Consider the following 18,194-nt stretch of genomic DNA (forward strand, 5'->3'; position numbering starts at 1 on the left):
TTATATATTATGTAAATAAATCATTAATAAAATTAAGTGATGGAAACTGAATGAAAACCAACAACCAATATGTAATCAAAAGCAAGTTTACAATACACACGACAAACTAACAACCAAACATTATCAAAAAACTCGAAACTCAAAGCAAGCAAATCAATTAAACACTTTTAAAAATCGATCTAGTAATTCGACGAGAAAAACATTTTAAATCTAACAGGAAACCCATTAAAAGTAAAAAAAAAATCATTCACGATTTGATTTGCCTGCTATGAAATAATAGAGAAAACAGACAAGTTCCTCAAGTTTATGATTTATGAACTAATTCCTTTCTATGTTTTATGCTTACTTTGAATTTAGCATATTTGTGTAATACCTTAACTCATGAAACAATTATGGATATTATTGAGTTGTGTTCAGATTATGTGAATTACGTGTACGATATATTAATATGTAGACAAAATAATATGGAAACCGGGGATTGACAAGTAATAATCTGGAAATTTGTACTCCCATTTACATTGTAAAACTCCAGAAATAAAAGCGGGCCGAAAAGAATTTAAAACAATATACTGAACATTTCTCCTTTGATTTTTGATTACTTGTTTGGTACTATTTAAGCTTCAAATCTTGCCTAAATCTCTGTTCAGATATTGCATTTAAGTCATCGACCATTTAATGCTTTTTGCTTGATCTTAATGTTTAGAAAATATGTAGAACAAAAAAAATAAGAGGCTAAAAATGTAAAAAAAAACTCCCTGGACGAGTTGTTGTGTTAAATTTGCGTACATATCACTGGGAATTATTTACACTATGCTACAAAAACGAAAAAAAAAGAAGAAAAAATGAAGAACTTTTTGCATAATGTTTACACACTATGCTGATATTTATACACCATATAGGGATTGTTTTTTCGATTTGGTTTTACACCTATGGTTTTCTTTGATCGATTGTTGCTCACCTTTTTTGTCAGTGTGTGTTGTGCGTGCGAATGAGAGTGTAGTGTTTTTGAATATATATCTAAGCGCATATGTCGTATAGAGGAAACCACACAGAAACTAAAACTATAGTGCCATGATACATGATAGAAAAAAAAGAAAAAGAATAAGAATAATTGTTTATTGATGTGCTGTAACATTTAGTGAGTCCTTTTTTGACAACCGACGAACCCAAATAACAAAAAATATATGCATACATATTTACTAGTTTATAGCGAACCAAAATCAAGTTAGAAACAACAAATTGCAATACAAAAACGATGGAGTTAAACCGAAATAGGAATAAAAGCTTTTCGTGTTTGAGCCAGAAGGAAGCTATGAAAGGATCGAAGGATATGAGGAGCTAAGCGGCAGGATACCATATGAAAACAGAAGCAATTAGAAAGCTTTTATTTTTCTAGAATTTTAAAACCAAAATCCGAACAACAAGGAAACCAGAAACTAAGCTAATGAACAAGAAAAACAAACTTCCTAATTTCTCTCAGCGCAAAACAAAAGAATAAACTTAAATTAACAAATATACTAAATAGTAGCATACAAGATGGCAAGTGAATACCAAAGGCAATTGGGTATCAGAATACTAGAATTAAAACTATAGAGCAATAATAACGTAGCCGGTTATTTCAAAACAAAAATTGTCTCTGGGGTTGTTCAAAAAATAAGGAAGCGTTCAACAAGCGAAAAACCAACATTTTTATGCGTAGCGAATATTATGGAAAACAAAATTTACACAACTAACAAAAACAACACAATTATACATAGCTCGATAATAATAATATGTATATTCGAATTAAGATATGACCAAAAACCAATAGAAACCGAAAACTTTTGCGCGCCTTGGCAAATTTTTAAGTAATATATATAGTATATATAAAAAAGAAGAAACCAAATGTAGATACCAATTTAGAGGGCAGGAAAATCCAGATCGGAGCGAGCTAAACTGCAAGAAAATTTGCCACACCAATTAAAAAAAAAAAACAAGAGTAAATTAGACAACGATGTAATGAAAATGGTGTGTGGGCAGCATAGCCAAGGCCTTTCGGGATCCCCCACAATACGCATAGATTATCCAATCCCTATAGAGATCAAATAATCGACATTTCAAGCAAACGTAATGTAATGCAAACCCAATAACATTAACGAACAAATTCCCTGTGTTGTCAAATGGCTTTAAACAAAATGAAAACCAAATGAATAATGGAAAAAAAAACCCAGATACGATTTGTAATCATAAGCAGATATTTTGTAAGGTAAGCGAAATTTGCAGAACATTTTTGGGGTCGAGTGCAGGAACACAACAATATTTTTGGGCACCAAATATACAGTCAACTTATTGTATTGCATTACGATTACGATTACGATATTTATACATATACTACCTATATAGGACTAAAGGATGATAAGAATCAATTGAAAATGAATATGAAAATGAAAATGAAAAGGACGGTTTTCCAGCAGGTCAAAGCCGACGACGAAAACGATAACAAAACCAAAACAGACAAACATATTACCATTAGAATGTTTTATGAATTATATACACCTTATATACATGATATATACATGACATATACATGTATAAATTAGCCTAAAAGATAAGATGTTGAATGAATTTTATGTGAGTTATTTTTGATGTTGTATAGTTAAAAACAAAATGAAAAAAAAACATTAACAAACCAAAACAATCTCCCTTTAAGCAACCAAAGCGAAAAAAAACAGTTGTTGGGCATTTTAATTAAACTAAAAAAAACGGAGTGCAATACAATAAAAGAAAAATAAAAAAGAAATGTAAGAAAAAAAGAAAAGTTAAGGCACAGCAAACATTTTTTCGAGCGGATCGAACCGATATATGTTTACCCAAACTATTCAACAAGGATTTTTGAATTTTCTTTGAGAATGGAAAACAAAACTAAAAAAAGCTGCCTCAAATATAAAAAATTGAATTAACTTAAAATTTACTAAGCAAATACATATACACATATATATTTCATACGAACAGTGGGCGCCAAAAGTAGCCACTGTGGGTATTTAAACTCGAACAAATGGAATTTTACCAAGCAAAAAACGAAGAAAGCTAAACTAAAACAACACCAAAAAGAAATGATTTAAACAAATTTACATCAAACTTATTTGTACCTTTTTTTTTAGTAGGGCAGCATTTAGTTAATAGCACAAGGGTTAAGGGCAAACACCAATAATTAAATAAATTAAATGTAAAATTAAACAAAAGCGTATGTAAATGTTCCTCTAGAACCAAGCTAACTGTTCTTGTATCCACATCTAACCCTTGTGACCTTCTCACTACTCTGATTTGTGCTAGGTAAACTTTACACATACAATATATATTATATGTCGAACGGGAAGGCGCAGATTTAAACTATTTACATACTTATAACTATGTGAACTACAGAAACCAACTTATACCATTTTTGCTGACTGTACTCCTTAGGCTTTTTACACCTTTTACCATTTTACTCGCAAATGGCAGACTATTTAACAAACGATTAGTATACTCTTGCATGCCACACACTCAACTCAACTCAATTCAACTCAAAACTCTAACCTCTATCTAAATCCAGGCAGAGATCTATTCGGATTTGGTAAATATGATAGCGGCACCCTATATATGCCCCAAGAATATGTTTCAATTGTTGCTGTCCACGAGATCAGAGCAGGACACCACTCCCCATCACCCCTTCAGAACCCCCTCCCGCCTGTGATAGTGTTAAATCAATGATGTAACTAATTTTTTTTGATTTTGGAAATCCCTTATGACTAGTTTTGGCGCGTGTGTGTGTGTTTGGTTTTGATATGCTTTACATAAGTATTAAATAATTTATAATATATACAAATTAGCGTTTACAAATATTATACAAATTTTGAGAATTTAATGGAGATAGAAAAACTAATAATGACAATATTCATTTGTTGAGCCGAAAACCTCAAAACCCTTACACATATCCTTCTTTTGCATTATGTGAATTGTTTAGGCGCTTTTTTGGCTTAAGTTAAAAGCTTTTTTAATCCTAAATATGTATGCGAAAAATCTTAAATAACTTTAAGCATATCCTTCGAATGCGTTCTTTAAAGTGGAAGAGAATTTTTAAGTATTTTTTAATGGCTTTTTTAAAGAAAGTTATAAACCAAAAACAAACATTTCTAGAAACGTACAATATTGTTTTGTGATCCGAAATCCATAAACGCAAAGCTCAGACATATCCCTAATTTCTGTTCTCTGAATTGAACAATTATTTAAAAGCGATAGGTTTGCTTGTGACCCCATTAACAATGTTTGGTGACCCCAAAATCCCTACAGCGAAGGAATAACGAACACACACATGCAAACACACATGAACCAATTATACAATAAAGCATTATAAGAACAAATATAGCATTCTAAATGGTAACTGTACCTTTAACGAAACTCATACGATAGATAACTCTGAAGTATTGATTTGGAATCTGATTTGGATTTAAATTTCGATTCACTCTTCCAGCGATCTTCATCGAATATCGATTTTTGAGCTGACAATATTTTATTGAATATTGTGCCATGAAGCGTGTGAACTATGTATATTCAATTGAATTTTTAGCATTGAGCAATCCCCCTAGAGAAATCCTGATTTTGTAATTTTTTTGCAAAAATGGTTTCATTTAACAATTGTATCTACACACCATTTTATGGCAAAAAATCTCTACAGATATTTTTGTATATTTAACAAGCACGTGAAAATATATAAGTCCCCCAAAAAACTTTGGTCCGAATTTTTTCAGGCAGCGAAACCAAACCATGACAAATGAATTGTAATATCAAGGAACGATATATATATAAATAGTGCGTGTAATAACTAGAATCACATAATTCCATCCACTTTTGATATTTTAAGAAATGATAAAAAAAACAAAAACAAGCAAAACAAAAAAAAATATTTATTAACTTGATGAAGCATCTTAAGTGTTTGAATGTTGTCTTATAAAAATAATAAAAACAAATTATATGAAAATATATATTATATATACGGATATATATAAATTAAGGGCGTGTCATTCCTACAACAAGAACACAATAAATACGAGCGAAAGGAGTGAATATGCAGGAAGTGGGTAGAATAAACATTTATTTCGTTGTGCTTTTTACACGAAAATGTTGAAAGTCTTTTACCAAGGGTTCAATCGAGTTTTCTAAGGCCTGGTACAAAAGTTTCTAAACATAGGGCTCAACCTCCTAGGCACCCGCACCCTCCAACACTCGCCCAATAAATATCGAACACTCCCCCGATTTGGGGATACTTTTTGCCTCCCCCGAAGGACGAAAGACGATGGTCTCCTTCGGCCAGCTTCACACACTCACTCACTTGGATATTTATATATACGTATAACTATATAATATAGTGGCACCAAAATATATGTATGTCTTATTGTAGAAAACGGTTATTGATATTTACACATCAAGAAAAAAGTGGGGAAAAAACAAAAAAAAAAAAATACTTACGGATATAAGAATGCTTTAAATTATACTCAGAAAAAATATATACAATATACAATTATATATTTACGAGATACGAGATACCGAAATCAGTTAGGAACCTTTTTCTAGAATGTTATGTCTTCCCTTTGAATCAATTAAGCAAACAATAAAATGATAGAAACAATTGATCGAAACCGCTTGACCAAACTATAGTAAAACCAAAAGCAATTGAGAGCTAAATGATAGCATAAAAAAAACCGAAAACTTAAGAGTTAACTTTAGCACTGCAACAGCCAAAAAAAAAAAAAACATAAGATCATGAAAAACATTGACGACAAACTACAATAAGAAGAGAAAGTTATTGAAAGTTTTCCTTTTGACAACTCCAACCTAAAAACTCACGCAGAACAACCTGTTTCAGCCAGCCACAAATTTACCTACTAAACTTGGAAACTAAACGTAAACTACAACTAACGGTATTTATAGACCCTAAACTTAAACTATAGTTTGCAGCAATTCAACTCGAACTATAACTCCTCTCAAGACATTACCTATAAGCAGCGAACCGCAGGGTTCCTTCATCTGTTGATCGTTTTTCATTTACATCTACATTTATCACGAACGAAATTCGGTAGAGGTAGAGCATTGCATTACCTACCTGTAATTATTATATCCAATTAATGACGTAACAAATTTGACAAATTATATATACACACATATGCCTATATGTATACATACCTTTAAAGAGTATAACAACAAGAACAACAAATGAAAATAAGGAAAATCGCAGACTACTCAGTGCAACAGATAAGACTAGAAATTGATTACCTGAACCTTGAGAACAAAAGCTTGAGTTTTCTTTTACTTTACACAAAACGAACAAAGAAAATCGATAGGAGCGATACAATTACACAAGCAATAACAATTGATAGAATCGAGATATAACATTACCCAGGACAACAAAATGAATCAGCAATAAGTTACACAAATCAGTCAACAGATCTAGATTTTTTATAATTCACAAACACATATAGAATTCTTGCCAGAAGTTCGAATAGTATAAAGCCCCTTCTTCCAATCTTCTCTTTTTTATTCAGCGAATAGTTCAGGGATTACGGGAAGAGAAGAATTAGTGGATATATATGTCGGTTTTCAAACCATGTTTAAATCGGTTTAGTTAGGTGTTTATACACTCGTGTAAATGCCATCAAACATTTTAGAGTGACGTCCTTAAATTAATTACAAATATTTTTAAAAATAACCTTTTGTCTAATTATTAAAAATTTTAAAAACCATTAAAATGTAGTGTTCAGGGATATATAATTTGATTATTTTGTTAATATTTTTAAACCTAATTTATTGCTTTATCCAAGATATAATTTTTTTTTTATTTTAAAACTATTTCGAACCTTTTAAGCTGATTTCTTAAATTCTAAATTTTTGGTACTCGTTAGATAATATTACCGATTTAAAAGGGAGACTTTATGGAATCCTGGGCGTCTTATATTCCGCGTGTAGCACCCGTAGAGGACATTTTCACAATGCATTTTATGAACATCAGTCCTCTTGCTTCCCCTCCAACTTCTTTATATGGTTGTGAACGAAAAAAGGGATAACAAATTAGACCAATTCCGCAATTTTAATTTTGATCTCAGCCAACTCGGTCGCAATTAAATGTAGACACTCTAAACACAATTGTTAGGAATTCGATTCGTGTGCCCTCCTTTAATGTCTTGTACTTGTAACCAATGATCATAATTATACACATATATCGACTATATTTACAAGCAACAATAACCGAAACCAATTGTATTGTAGTGGTAAAACGAATGTAAGAATGAGAAACAATTTTCCAGGACGTGGATATGTCTTAGATACTTTGCTCATTGGGTTCAAATTGCGTAAGTTTAGCGGAAACAAAATATTTAACATAAATATAGCTAATTGTGTGTATTTACATATTAAAGTTTACAACAGCAAGCGACAGAGCGAGAAAGTTATGTCCTGTAGAATTTTTGAAAGCGTTTTCGTATTCAAACCAACACAAATTATGGCCTAAATATAAAACTAGAACAAAATATATACCTATATGTATACATATGAATTGTATTTCAAATTATGTCTAAAGCAAGCAACAACAACAACAACAACAACAATTACAAGTGTCTATATTTTTTTTAAACCAAAAGATAAAACCCATTGCAATCAGGTACTGAAATCAAAATTTTTGTAAATTATATAAAAAGCAAGAAAAGGTTTTCGTCGAAGCGGTAAAATAAACTAGAAGAACAGAAGATATTATGTACGGTTTATAGGAACTAGAGATAAATGGGGGGTGGATATGCCCGATATGCATATTCGATCCTTATTCGTTTATTCGAACATTTCTGTAGCATACTTAGCAGAGCAGGCCGAAGATTTAGGTTTGTTCGCGGAGAAACCCAAAGTCCTTGGTCCAGAATTCATGACACAAGGAAAACACTCATATTTAAATACGTACAGATATATACTAATCTAGTTGTAACTCTATGTCACTAAGTAGAAGCGAAATCGGAGAGAAAATCGACGGCGAAGATGAAAAATTGTCCAGACGTTCAACGAAACCAAATGCAATATTTAATTATACAACAAACTAACATAACATACAAGCGAGTAATATATGAATATATATATATATATATTTTACAATTGATTTATATAACGTATAAGTAAATGCCACATCATTTTCGTGTAAAGCCTATTGAATTGTTTGTTAAACATTTTTTGAAACATTTTCTTTACGATATAAAAATGGGCAAAAAAAAACCCGGCTCACACAAAGTTACGCCAAACCTAAAGAAAACCAGAACAAAACAATTTATATACATTTATCGAAGGAAAAATATATACAAGAAAGTTAAATTTTAGTGATTAATATAAGCAAAGACCAAAATGAAATATAAATTTTTGAAAATAATAACGCAAACATGGAGGAAATTAAATCGACACTAAATAAAATAATATAACTAAAAAAAATAGCCTTACCGAATCTCAAAACTTTTATATTTTCCGTTGTACTTTCCCCTTCGTTGTTTTTAATGTTCAAACACAAAACTGACGAGTATTGAAAACATTTTTACAAAACAAAACAAAAAAATATCAAGGAAACCGAAAAAATAAAACTAAAATGCATAACGCTTCCGACAATAAGCTTTGGCCACACAATTATAATAAAAATAATATGAAAGAACGGTAGATTTTTAAATATGGAAATATACGGAAAATCGAAGATGCAAAGAGTTTTTGCACTAACGAACGTAAAAACGGAATTACAACGCCCAATGACAAGATATTTGCCCAATTTAGTCTACAGATATATAGATAAATACCTATGTACTTATGTAGTAGCCTTGTTCTACTGTATATTTTTAAACGGAGTTGTATTGCAGAATCAGCAAAGCAAATGTATTTTCATGACACGCATTTGAAGCGAACATATCAAAACCGAATACGAATACGAAAATACGAAATTATCTAGAAATTACCGATTGGAAGTTATCAGTGACCGTAACCGTTGAATGTTTAGCACTTAAATCGATGAAATACGAAAATAACTACATATTTGGAAGTTGGCAGACAATTAGGTATGGCTAGGTGTCTTGAAAAATATTCGCGAAAAATAATTTAAAAACCAAAACACGAGTTCTTAAGCTGTTTCATCATTTATTACTGACAAATATTTACAAGCGCATTTAGGACGCGAAATGTGAAGAATAATAACCAATTGAAAACAAACCTTGAGAATAATACTATAAAAGATCTCTATAACGAATTGAATGGGAGATAAATAAAATAGGATGGATAAAAAAAAAACACTAAATTAAGCATGAATATTTTTTGCTGTGTCTTAGTCCATGTGTCGTAACGAATTTATTGAACTTAAATATTATACATTATTAAAATTAAAACTAAAACTAAACAAAGTATCTTAACATTTTTTGTTTTAAACTAATAAAATGCAGGCAAACAAACAAAATTTCTACAAAATTAAGCACAAATTTTTTCAAAAAAAAAAACAAGAAAAAAATGAAAAATACTAAGAAAATTGCCTTTAACTTATATTTTATTTTCTACTATAAAGAATTGAAATATTAATAATATACAACACGCTGAATTCATTAAAGCATAAAAGCGCGCCTAAAAACATCTGTGACTAATAAAAAAACATATATAATTAAAGAAACCAGAGAAAATCCCGAAAACTGCAAATGAAAATGAAAAACTCCAAAAAAATAATGAAAGTCAAAGGTAAAATGTGTGAGGTACAAGAAATTGTTGAGCAACAAATGGCAAATACATATACTAGCTACAGTTTAACTAATTATTGATAATGGTACATACATTCTACATATGTACAGCTGACACTCACACCCACACACCCACACACACACACCAACACATACATATACAGATATACCAATACATGCAAACCTAGTTGTATTTGTATGTGCATCATACTTGAGTAGAAAACAATTTATACATTAGTATTTATGTAACAAGCTACTTTTACTTACAAGCAAGTGTGTATAGTATGAAGTATAGAACGATACATACACAAATATATAGACGATATTTGACGACCGTAAGCCCAAACACAGCAATTTACTTATATAACAAACCAAACCAAGTTTCTTTCAAACCAAACCAAAAAAGACAATGCAAAATTTTGGTACGAAGAGAACAACAATTATTAAATAGAGGCAAGTTAACGAGAAAAGGCGAAGCAGATGGAGGAAGGTATGAGGAAAAACCCATGGAAAACAATATATATACACTTATTTAAAATATTTAATAAAAAAAAACCAAACGATTTATATATATACATATATACATACCACTAAATAGTTTAAATGTTTATTTATTGTATTTGAACAAGATGAACGATTATGAAACCAAATTTAAATTATGAAACCAAATAAAAGTAATAACTCAAAAAACCAAACAAAACCAGTTTTTTAATGGTATTTGGAAATATTTTATTTTGTGTATTAATAAAGATTTTGTATATCTTTGCTGCCAATCGATTGCCAAATTTTATTACGAATTCAACGAGTTATAACACTTTACCATCGGACCTTTATTTTCCAGCGCTTTTATTAAAAACCCGACAAATCGAGCTGATTTTTCCCATATTTTGGTCAAAATATTTTTCATAAGAGGTGCCATCATGATTTCTTTCGAAAAATACAATTTATTAGTTGTGTACGCTTTTAAGGATTGATAATATTCTAATATGGGACAATTATTTCCCGGGGTTTTGATTAGAAAACCGAATTTCGAGATGATTTTTTCTGGGGCTATAAATACAAGCTTAGCGAATGAAAAACTTTCATACAATTTGGACGTTAATTTCAAATTTACAAAGAAAATAATAAAATAATTGAAAAGACAAAATATAAGTCTGTATATTGGCATTAAAAATTACAAGAAACCCAAAGTAATAATAACGTGTTGATCTACTTCACATGTAACTCGGTGATTGCAGTGTTGTAAAAATTAAAGTTACTGGTAACTGACTCCATTCGATATAGCCAGTTATTTTTAAAGATATTTATTATAAGTTTTTAAATGTTTTTTCCCAAAAACGATAGTAGTCAGCTCTGACCCAAACAGTAGTCACAGCAACCGTCGATAGCATTTGGTATTTAATCGGTTGGTTGCCTTGGCAACGGACTTTACAAATCCGAAAACAAAACATAACGAAATGCTAGGAGAACAAGGCAGGCCTGGGCATTAAACAAAAAAGAAAACAAACTAAAGGAGCAAATAATGCAGAAGGGAAAGGACATGAAGCGCACAGGAGTTTATCGCGTGAGTGGAAACATTGGGGATCTGCAGTTGGAACTGAAGCTCCGTCACATCAGCGAATGGCTGCCAGTGCCCAAATTCGAGTACGTGGGAGCCCAGTCCGTGGGCGGACCTGATAGCCACGACCATTATCCCGGATCGGAGGAGGAGATCTGGCAGGATTGCTTTATTCACGTGCCACAAGGCGATGAATCCTATGGTGGGCCAAATCGCTTGGGCTACTACTGCAGCTATTATAATTTGGGAATGGGTAACGCCGGAAATGCGGGCAATATTGAGAGGAGGCGAAGGAGTCCCATATCGCAGGATAAGGAGCAGGAACGGGGAGAGGAGGATGTGGAGGATCTGGAGTCCCAGAGCAATCCCTCGTGGAGCATCTTCAGCGAAAACAGTCGTCCCGGCGGCGATCTCTTCTACGCGAGGAACAAGGAGCTCTGCAATGGTGCCATTGCCACCCTACGCATATCCTGGCAGCAGAAACACTTCAGTCGGGCCGAACTGGAACGCCATAAGCCCGATCCCGGAGGCGGTGCCCCAAAGCTCCAGCGGCGCTATCACAACTGGGCCCTGGAAACATTGGAGCTGCAGCAGCGATACCTGCGGAAGATGGAGGACCTGGAGGAGGAGCACTTGGAGCCCATTAGAGTGCGTCGCAGGACGCGCAAATCGAAGCGCAGGACGAGATCCGGCTCGGCCTTGACCCCCATGGGCACCGGTTCCAATGGCCTGTCCTCCGCCACCATGTCAGATGTTTCGCTCCTCGACGATCCCAACTTTGCGGCCAGAACCTGTCTCATCCACACCCTGGTTGATGGCGATGTGGAGGACATAATGCCCAGCGAAGCCCGAAAGCTGCATAAACTGGGCTACCAACTGATGTACATCTATGCCGATCTGCAGGAGGACACTCTGTTGGTGAGCCTGCGATACGATCCCAAACAGGGTCTGCTGTATGTGTACCCCGACTTCAGTGGCTGTGCCCAGGATCTGGACTATGTGGTCCAGATTGAGCGAGACAACGACTGTCGGCAGTTGTATGCCTTTGGTTTCGAGAATGCCACGCCACTGCAGGCCTCCAAAGACGACAGTTTCCTGGAGCAGGAGCTGGACGAACGACTGGAACTGGCTGAAGATGATGGGGCCGAAGAGGATCTGCCCGAAGAAGCCTCTGCCCTGGAGATTCTGGAGTACTATCGCAGGCGGAGAGCGGCGGCCAGCGAACGGCGCAATCTGCTGCAATTCGATATGCCGCCGAAGAGGATGAGGAGGGTGTCCCTGCTGCTGGAACTGCAGGAGGCTCAGCACTTCGAGAACCCCAACATCCATGTGCGGTATTATCTTAAGCCGCCGGCGAACACCCTGTGGGAGGCGGCTCCCGGCGGGGATGATCCGATGCAGGGCGCCACGGCCACCTGCAGGAATGCCGGCGACTGGCGGATCGCCCGCCTGGGACACTGCTGGCAGGTGACCCTGCTCTGCGAGGAGCAGCACCAGCCCGCCGACCTGCTGCACCTCTACTTCGAGGTGGTCAGCATCGATGGTTGGCAGCGGGAGCGGTGCGAGGGCTATGCCCACTACGCCGTCCCGCTGACATCCCACATTGCCCCCTCCTCCACCGACGATGGTGATGCCGTGCGGCTGCAGTGCGTCCGACCGCTGGGCAACTGGCTGGATGGCCTCAATCGCTACTTCATCGGCGGTCGACAGCTCTTCGATTTTGTGGCCTACTTCGATGTGCAGAAGGAGTCGGAGCTGCATTCCCGCTTGGATTTGAGTGGCAGCAGGGCCATGACCACGACGGGATCTCTAATGCTCCGGCTGCAGAAGCTCCAGCAGCGACAGGTCGACCCCTCCAGCCAGCTGCAGTTCCATCTTGATCTCGGGAATGGCAGCGATGGCGACAGCGATGAGGAGGTCGGGTCCAGTTCGAATGCGGACACGGCCAGGGCAACCACTTTGGACGAGGTGATGGCCGCCTATGTGGAAGCCAGGGAGCGGATCGAGTCGCTGCTGGAGGCCAGTGGATGAGAGACCTAAATATCCCCCTCCGTTTATCCCACTTCCGGACTGAGATGTCAACTTTTTGTACGAAAATAAATAAAAATTGGCCAATCAATCTGACCTATCAAATTTCATAAGGATCGGCCGACTATATCCTACAGCTGCCATATAACTGATTGATCGGAAATGCCATAACTTTGGTGTTTTTAAAGTTACGAAGGGATTTTTTATGAGTATTAAGAATGCATCATATGAATAATTTTGGAAAATATAATTTACAGAGTATTCTGCAAGGGTATATCAACTTCGGCTCCGCCCGAAGTTAGCTTTCCTTTCTTGTTCAAATTAACGTTGATCACATTTTTGACCCATTTTCATGTCAATTATTTCTAATTTTCCGATGTCTTATTTAACATTGACCCAAAATTGGACTTCGAGGGTCCATAACTTTTCCAAATTTAAACCGATTCCAAAGTGGCATACCTCTAAAGACTTGTGACTCGATCCTCTAAAAATCTGCATTCAAATTCTTCAAATTGACGTTGATCGAATTTTTGACCCATTTTCATGTTAGTTATTTCTATTTTTCCGATGTCTTATTTAACATTCACCCAAAATTGGACTTCGAGGGTCCATAACTTCTCCAAATTTCAACCGATTCCAAAGTGGCATACCTCTAAAGACTTGTGATTCGATCCTCTAAAAATCTGCTTTCAAATTTTTCAAATTAACGTTGATCACATTTTTGACCCTTTTTCATGTTAGTTATTTCTAATTTTCCGATGTCTTGTAAAAGAGTGACTTAAAATTTGACTTCGAGAGTCCATAACTTTACCAAATTTAATCCGATTTCAAAGTGGCATACCTCTAAAGAGTTCTGATTGGATTCTCTAAAAATCTGCATTCAAATTTTTCCATTTAACGTTGATCAAATTTTTGACCCATTTTCATGTTAGTTTTTTTCTAATATTCCGATGACTTCTTTAACGTTGACCCAAAATTTGAAATTTGAATTTTGGAGAATATAATTTACAGAATATTCTGCAAGGGTATATCAACTTCGACTCCGCCCGAAGTTAGCTTTCCTTTCTTGTTTTTGAATGGTTTTTCATTGTTATTTGCATACTTCCAGGCTGAATTTGGATCTCTGATATGTGCAAAATTAAGTCTACATTATATTTATATATTTGGAGTACTTTTAAATATAAACATTAATTGTGATTTATATACTTTCAATACAGTGCAACCATTTTCAACGAATAGAGTCATTAATACATCTGATAAGTTTTATTGATTTGAAAATTGGTCCAAAAAGAGGTCAGGAACTTGTACAAAGAAAGTTTTTTATGTATATGGAGAGATGAACAATTTCTAAGAACCCCATTTTTCAACAATAAACGAAAATATTTAACAAAATTATTGCAAATCAAATTGTTTTTACTATTGTTTTATTATTTAATAACATTTTGGTCCTTTAATAAATACTACTGTCCTATATTAGACAATGCGAGCATTGTTAATATTGGCATATTTTGAGTGAATACAAGTGATATACAAAAATAGGTTTCCTAACAAACACAGAAAATCATTCAAAGTAAATTCTACCAAAAACATACAAATAAAAAAACTTTCGATTGTGAGACCCGGATTTTGATATATACTTTTTAAAGTACTTTCTTAATTGCAACTGCAGCTGGCGCATGGCAATAAGCGAAATAGAAATGGGGACTCGATAAGTGGACACCAACAGAGGTGATAAGCCGCCGATTTGCTGGACACTGGATTAGCAACAGATGGTGCGGCCAGCACCGGAGATACACCCGATGACCCCTGACCTCGACGTCGAATCACAGATTCCCGTATGAATCTGAGCTATAAAAGCAGACCGGTGGGCGTCAGTAAGGCAACAGTCTTTAGGCATTGGATCCACCAAGTGCATTCAATCCGGAGCAGTTGAAGTCGAGAGTGGAGAAAGGAGAAAGGAGAGTAGAGAAGTTGCAGGAGTCATCATCATGAAGGTCGCCATCGCATTGCTGGCCCTTGTGGGCCTGGTCGCCGCGACCAGTTTGCACCAGGTGCATCAGGTCAAGGTCGCCGACAAGTCCTTCCTCGAGAAGCAGAAGTTCCTGCTCGAGATCGTCTACCGTGTTGAAGACCCGCTGGCGTTCGAGGAGTACATCAAGCAGGGCGATAAGTTCTACTTCGAGGAGACCCACTACACGGTGAGATTACAAGATTTTGTCTACTTCTACAACGTATAACCACAATCGCCCCCCTCCTACAGCACTTCGACCTGTACATGAAGAAGTTCTTCGAGGCCTACAAGGCGCATGCCTTGCTGCCCAAGGGCGAGTTCTTCGGCGCGTTGGTCAAGTTCCATGCCAAGCAGGCTCGCGGCCTGTTCAACTTCTTCTACTACGCCAAGGACTGGGAGACCTTCATGACCAACGTGGCCTGGGCCCGCATGCACGTCAACGAGGGCATGTTCGTTTACGCTCTGACTCTGGCCGTCATCCACCGCGAGGACCTCCACGGACTGGTGCTGCCCGCCATCCACGAGATCTTCCCACAGTTCTTCTTCAACAGCAAGTTCGTGTTCGAGGCCGAGAAGTTCGACTACGAGATGTGGATGAAGACCAGTCTGTACGAGAAGGAGTACCTGGACGTGTACCACAAGACCCACGGATACGGATACGGATACGGAAACATGTACCAGTCCAGCGACTACATGTACATCAGGGACTTCAAGACCTGGCAGTGGTGGAAGCTGATGGGTCTGGGCGAGCACTGGTACAGCGAGGAGAAGTACATCCTTCGCGAAAACAATTACGAATTCAACCAGGAGGGCAAGTGGCTCTCGATGATGAAGGACGTGAAGAAGTTCTACATGCCAGTGGACTACACCCGCGACCTGAACCTCTACAACGAGGAGTCGAAGCTCTCGTACTTCACCGAGGATCTGGGATGGAACGCCTACTGGTACTACCTGAACATGGACTACTCCTTCTTCCTGGACGGCACCACCTTCGGCCTGAAGAACGACCGTCGCGGTGAGTGGTGGCTGTACAACGTGCACCAGCTGCTCAGCAGGTACTACATGGAGCGCCTCGCTCACGGTCTTGGCGAGATCCCCGAGTTCTCCTGGTACCACCAGATCGAGATGGGCTACGACCCACAGATGGTCTACTACAACGGCGTGGGCTTCAGCTCCCGCAAGAACTACTACGAGATGGAGACGTACGGCAACTTTGAGATGCTGGACAAGATCACCGGCTTCCTGGGACGCATCCACAACATCATCGCGATGGGATATTACACGACTGCCGATGGTCACACGATCGACCTGCGCAAGCCCGAGTCCGTCGAGTTCATTGGCAACATGATGCAGGGCAACATCGACGCCATGGACAAGATGTTCTACCAGTTCTGGTACATGTTCGCCCATATGTACTTTGCCGAAACCGACTACCCCCAGATGGATGTCTATCCCAATGTGATGCTCAATTTCGAGACCATGATGCGCGACCCCCTGTTCTACATGTTCTACAAGTCGATCGCCGAGGTCTACTTCCAGTTCATGCACCACCTGCCCAAATACACCAAGGAGCAGCTTTTGATGCCGGGCGTCACCCTGAAGCAAGTGGAGGTCAGCGAACTGACCACCTACTTCGATTTGGTTGACTTCGATGTGACCAACATGCTGAACGAGAAGATGATCTTCGCCGATGGCAAGTTTGTGTGGGACAAGTCTCTGTTTGCCCGTCAGATGCGTCTGAACCACAAGCCATTCAGCTACACCTACACCATCGAGTCTGACAAGGTCGAGAAGGTGGTTATTCGCGCCTTCCTGGGCCCGAAGTTCGATGAGTTCGGCAGGACGATCTCGTTGGCGGACAACCGCATGAACTTCATGGAGATCGACGAGTTCTACTACGAGCTGAAGACAGGCAGCAATCTGGTAACCCGCAAATCCGACGCATTCACCTGGACCGTCAAGGATCGCACCACCTACACCGAGCTGTACAAATACACGATGGCCTTCGACGGCAAGTACGACTTCCCCGTGGACATCAGCGAGCCCCACTGCGGATTCCCCGATCGCTTAGTGCTGCCCAAGGGCTGGAAGAGCGGTATGCCCATGCAGATGTTCTTCATGGTCCTGCCGTACGTCGCCCCCGCCCACGAACAGTTCGCCACCTTTGGACAGACCTATTCCTGCGGCATCGGTTCCGGAGCCCGCTTCCTGGACACCATGCCCTTCGGCTATCCCTTCGACCGTGAGATCGATGAGTACGAGTTCTTCGTGCCCAACATGTACTTCAAGGACGTGTCCATCTACCACACCGACTCCATGGAGAAGTACCAACAGTACAAGGGCTACTCCGACTACGGCCACTTCGACTACTCCTTCTTCAGCGACTACTACACCAAGTACTTCAAGTTGTAAGTGTAGCGGGGTGTGCGATGTTTGTCGCGAAACGAACTCACTGACCAGATAGTTTGTAAGCTGAGCAAAAAAGTGAAATAAACTTTCCAAAAATCAAACAATTTTGTTTTTTTAAGGTTTTTCGCTATTATAAGCAGTGCATTTATAAGCGACCGTTTTTAAGATTCAGGGGACGTCGGGTGTATCTTAGGTGAGCACAACATCTGTTGCTAATTCATATTCCAGCGAATCGCCTTATCACTTAGTTAGGCTCCGTTGGTCAGCACTTATCAAATACGCTAAATTTTCCAAAAATAGCGAGATATGTTTTTTAATTATATGATGCTTTGCACTTTCTTGTCTTAAGTAGTTGCACATGTTTCAGAAAAGTGACTCAAAACCTTAAATTTTAAGCCCATAACTTTTCTCACGCCTTTAAAGGCGTTTGATTTAATTTGGT

General features: G+C 37.6%; 2 protein-coding genes across 2 annotated transcripts; both read left to right on the forward strand.

The window, feature by feature from the left end:
- The first annotated feature begins 11,184 nt into the window (after positions 1 to 11,184).
- On the forward strand, positions 11,185 to 13,367 carry LOC108048209 (Meckel syndrome type 1 protein homolog). The gene has a single exon (XM_017128727.1). The coding sequence runs from the start codon at positions 11,269 to 11,271 to the stop codon at positions 13,333 to 13,335; it is 2,067 nt and encodes a 688-aa protein (XP_016984216.1). The 5' UTR covers positions 11,185 to 11,268; the 3' UTR covers positions 13,336 to 13,367.
- A 1,953-nt stretch (positions 13,368 to 15,320) lies between these two features.
- Positions 15,321 to 17,755, forward strand: LOC108048165 (larval serum protein 1 beta chain). The gene is made up of 2 exons (XM_017128674.1): positions 15,321 to 15,530; positions 15,593 to 17,755. The coding sequence occupies exons 1-2, from the start codon at positions 15,321 to 15,323 to the stop codon at positions 17,753 to 17,755; spliced, it is 2,373 nt and encodes a 790-aa protein (XP_016984163.1).
- The last annotated feature ends 439 nt before the right edge of the window (positions 17,756 to 18,194 follow it).

The sequence above is a fragment of the Drosophila rhopaloa genome, unplaced genomic scaffold (assembly GCF_018152115.1).
Source record: "Drosophila rhopaloa isolate 14029-0021.01 unplaced genomic scaffold, ASM1815211v1 contig_3, whole genome shotgun sequence".
Taxonomy (NCBI): domain Eukaryota; kingdom Metazoa; phylum Arthropoda; class Insecta; order Diptera; family Drosophilidae; genus Drosophila; species Drosophila rhopaloa.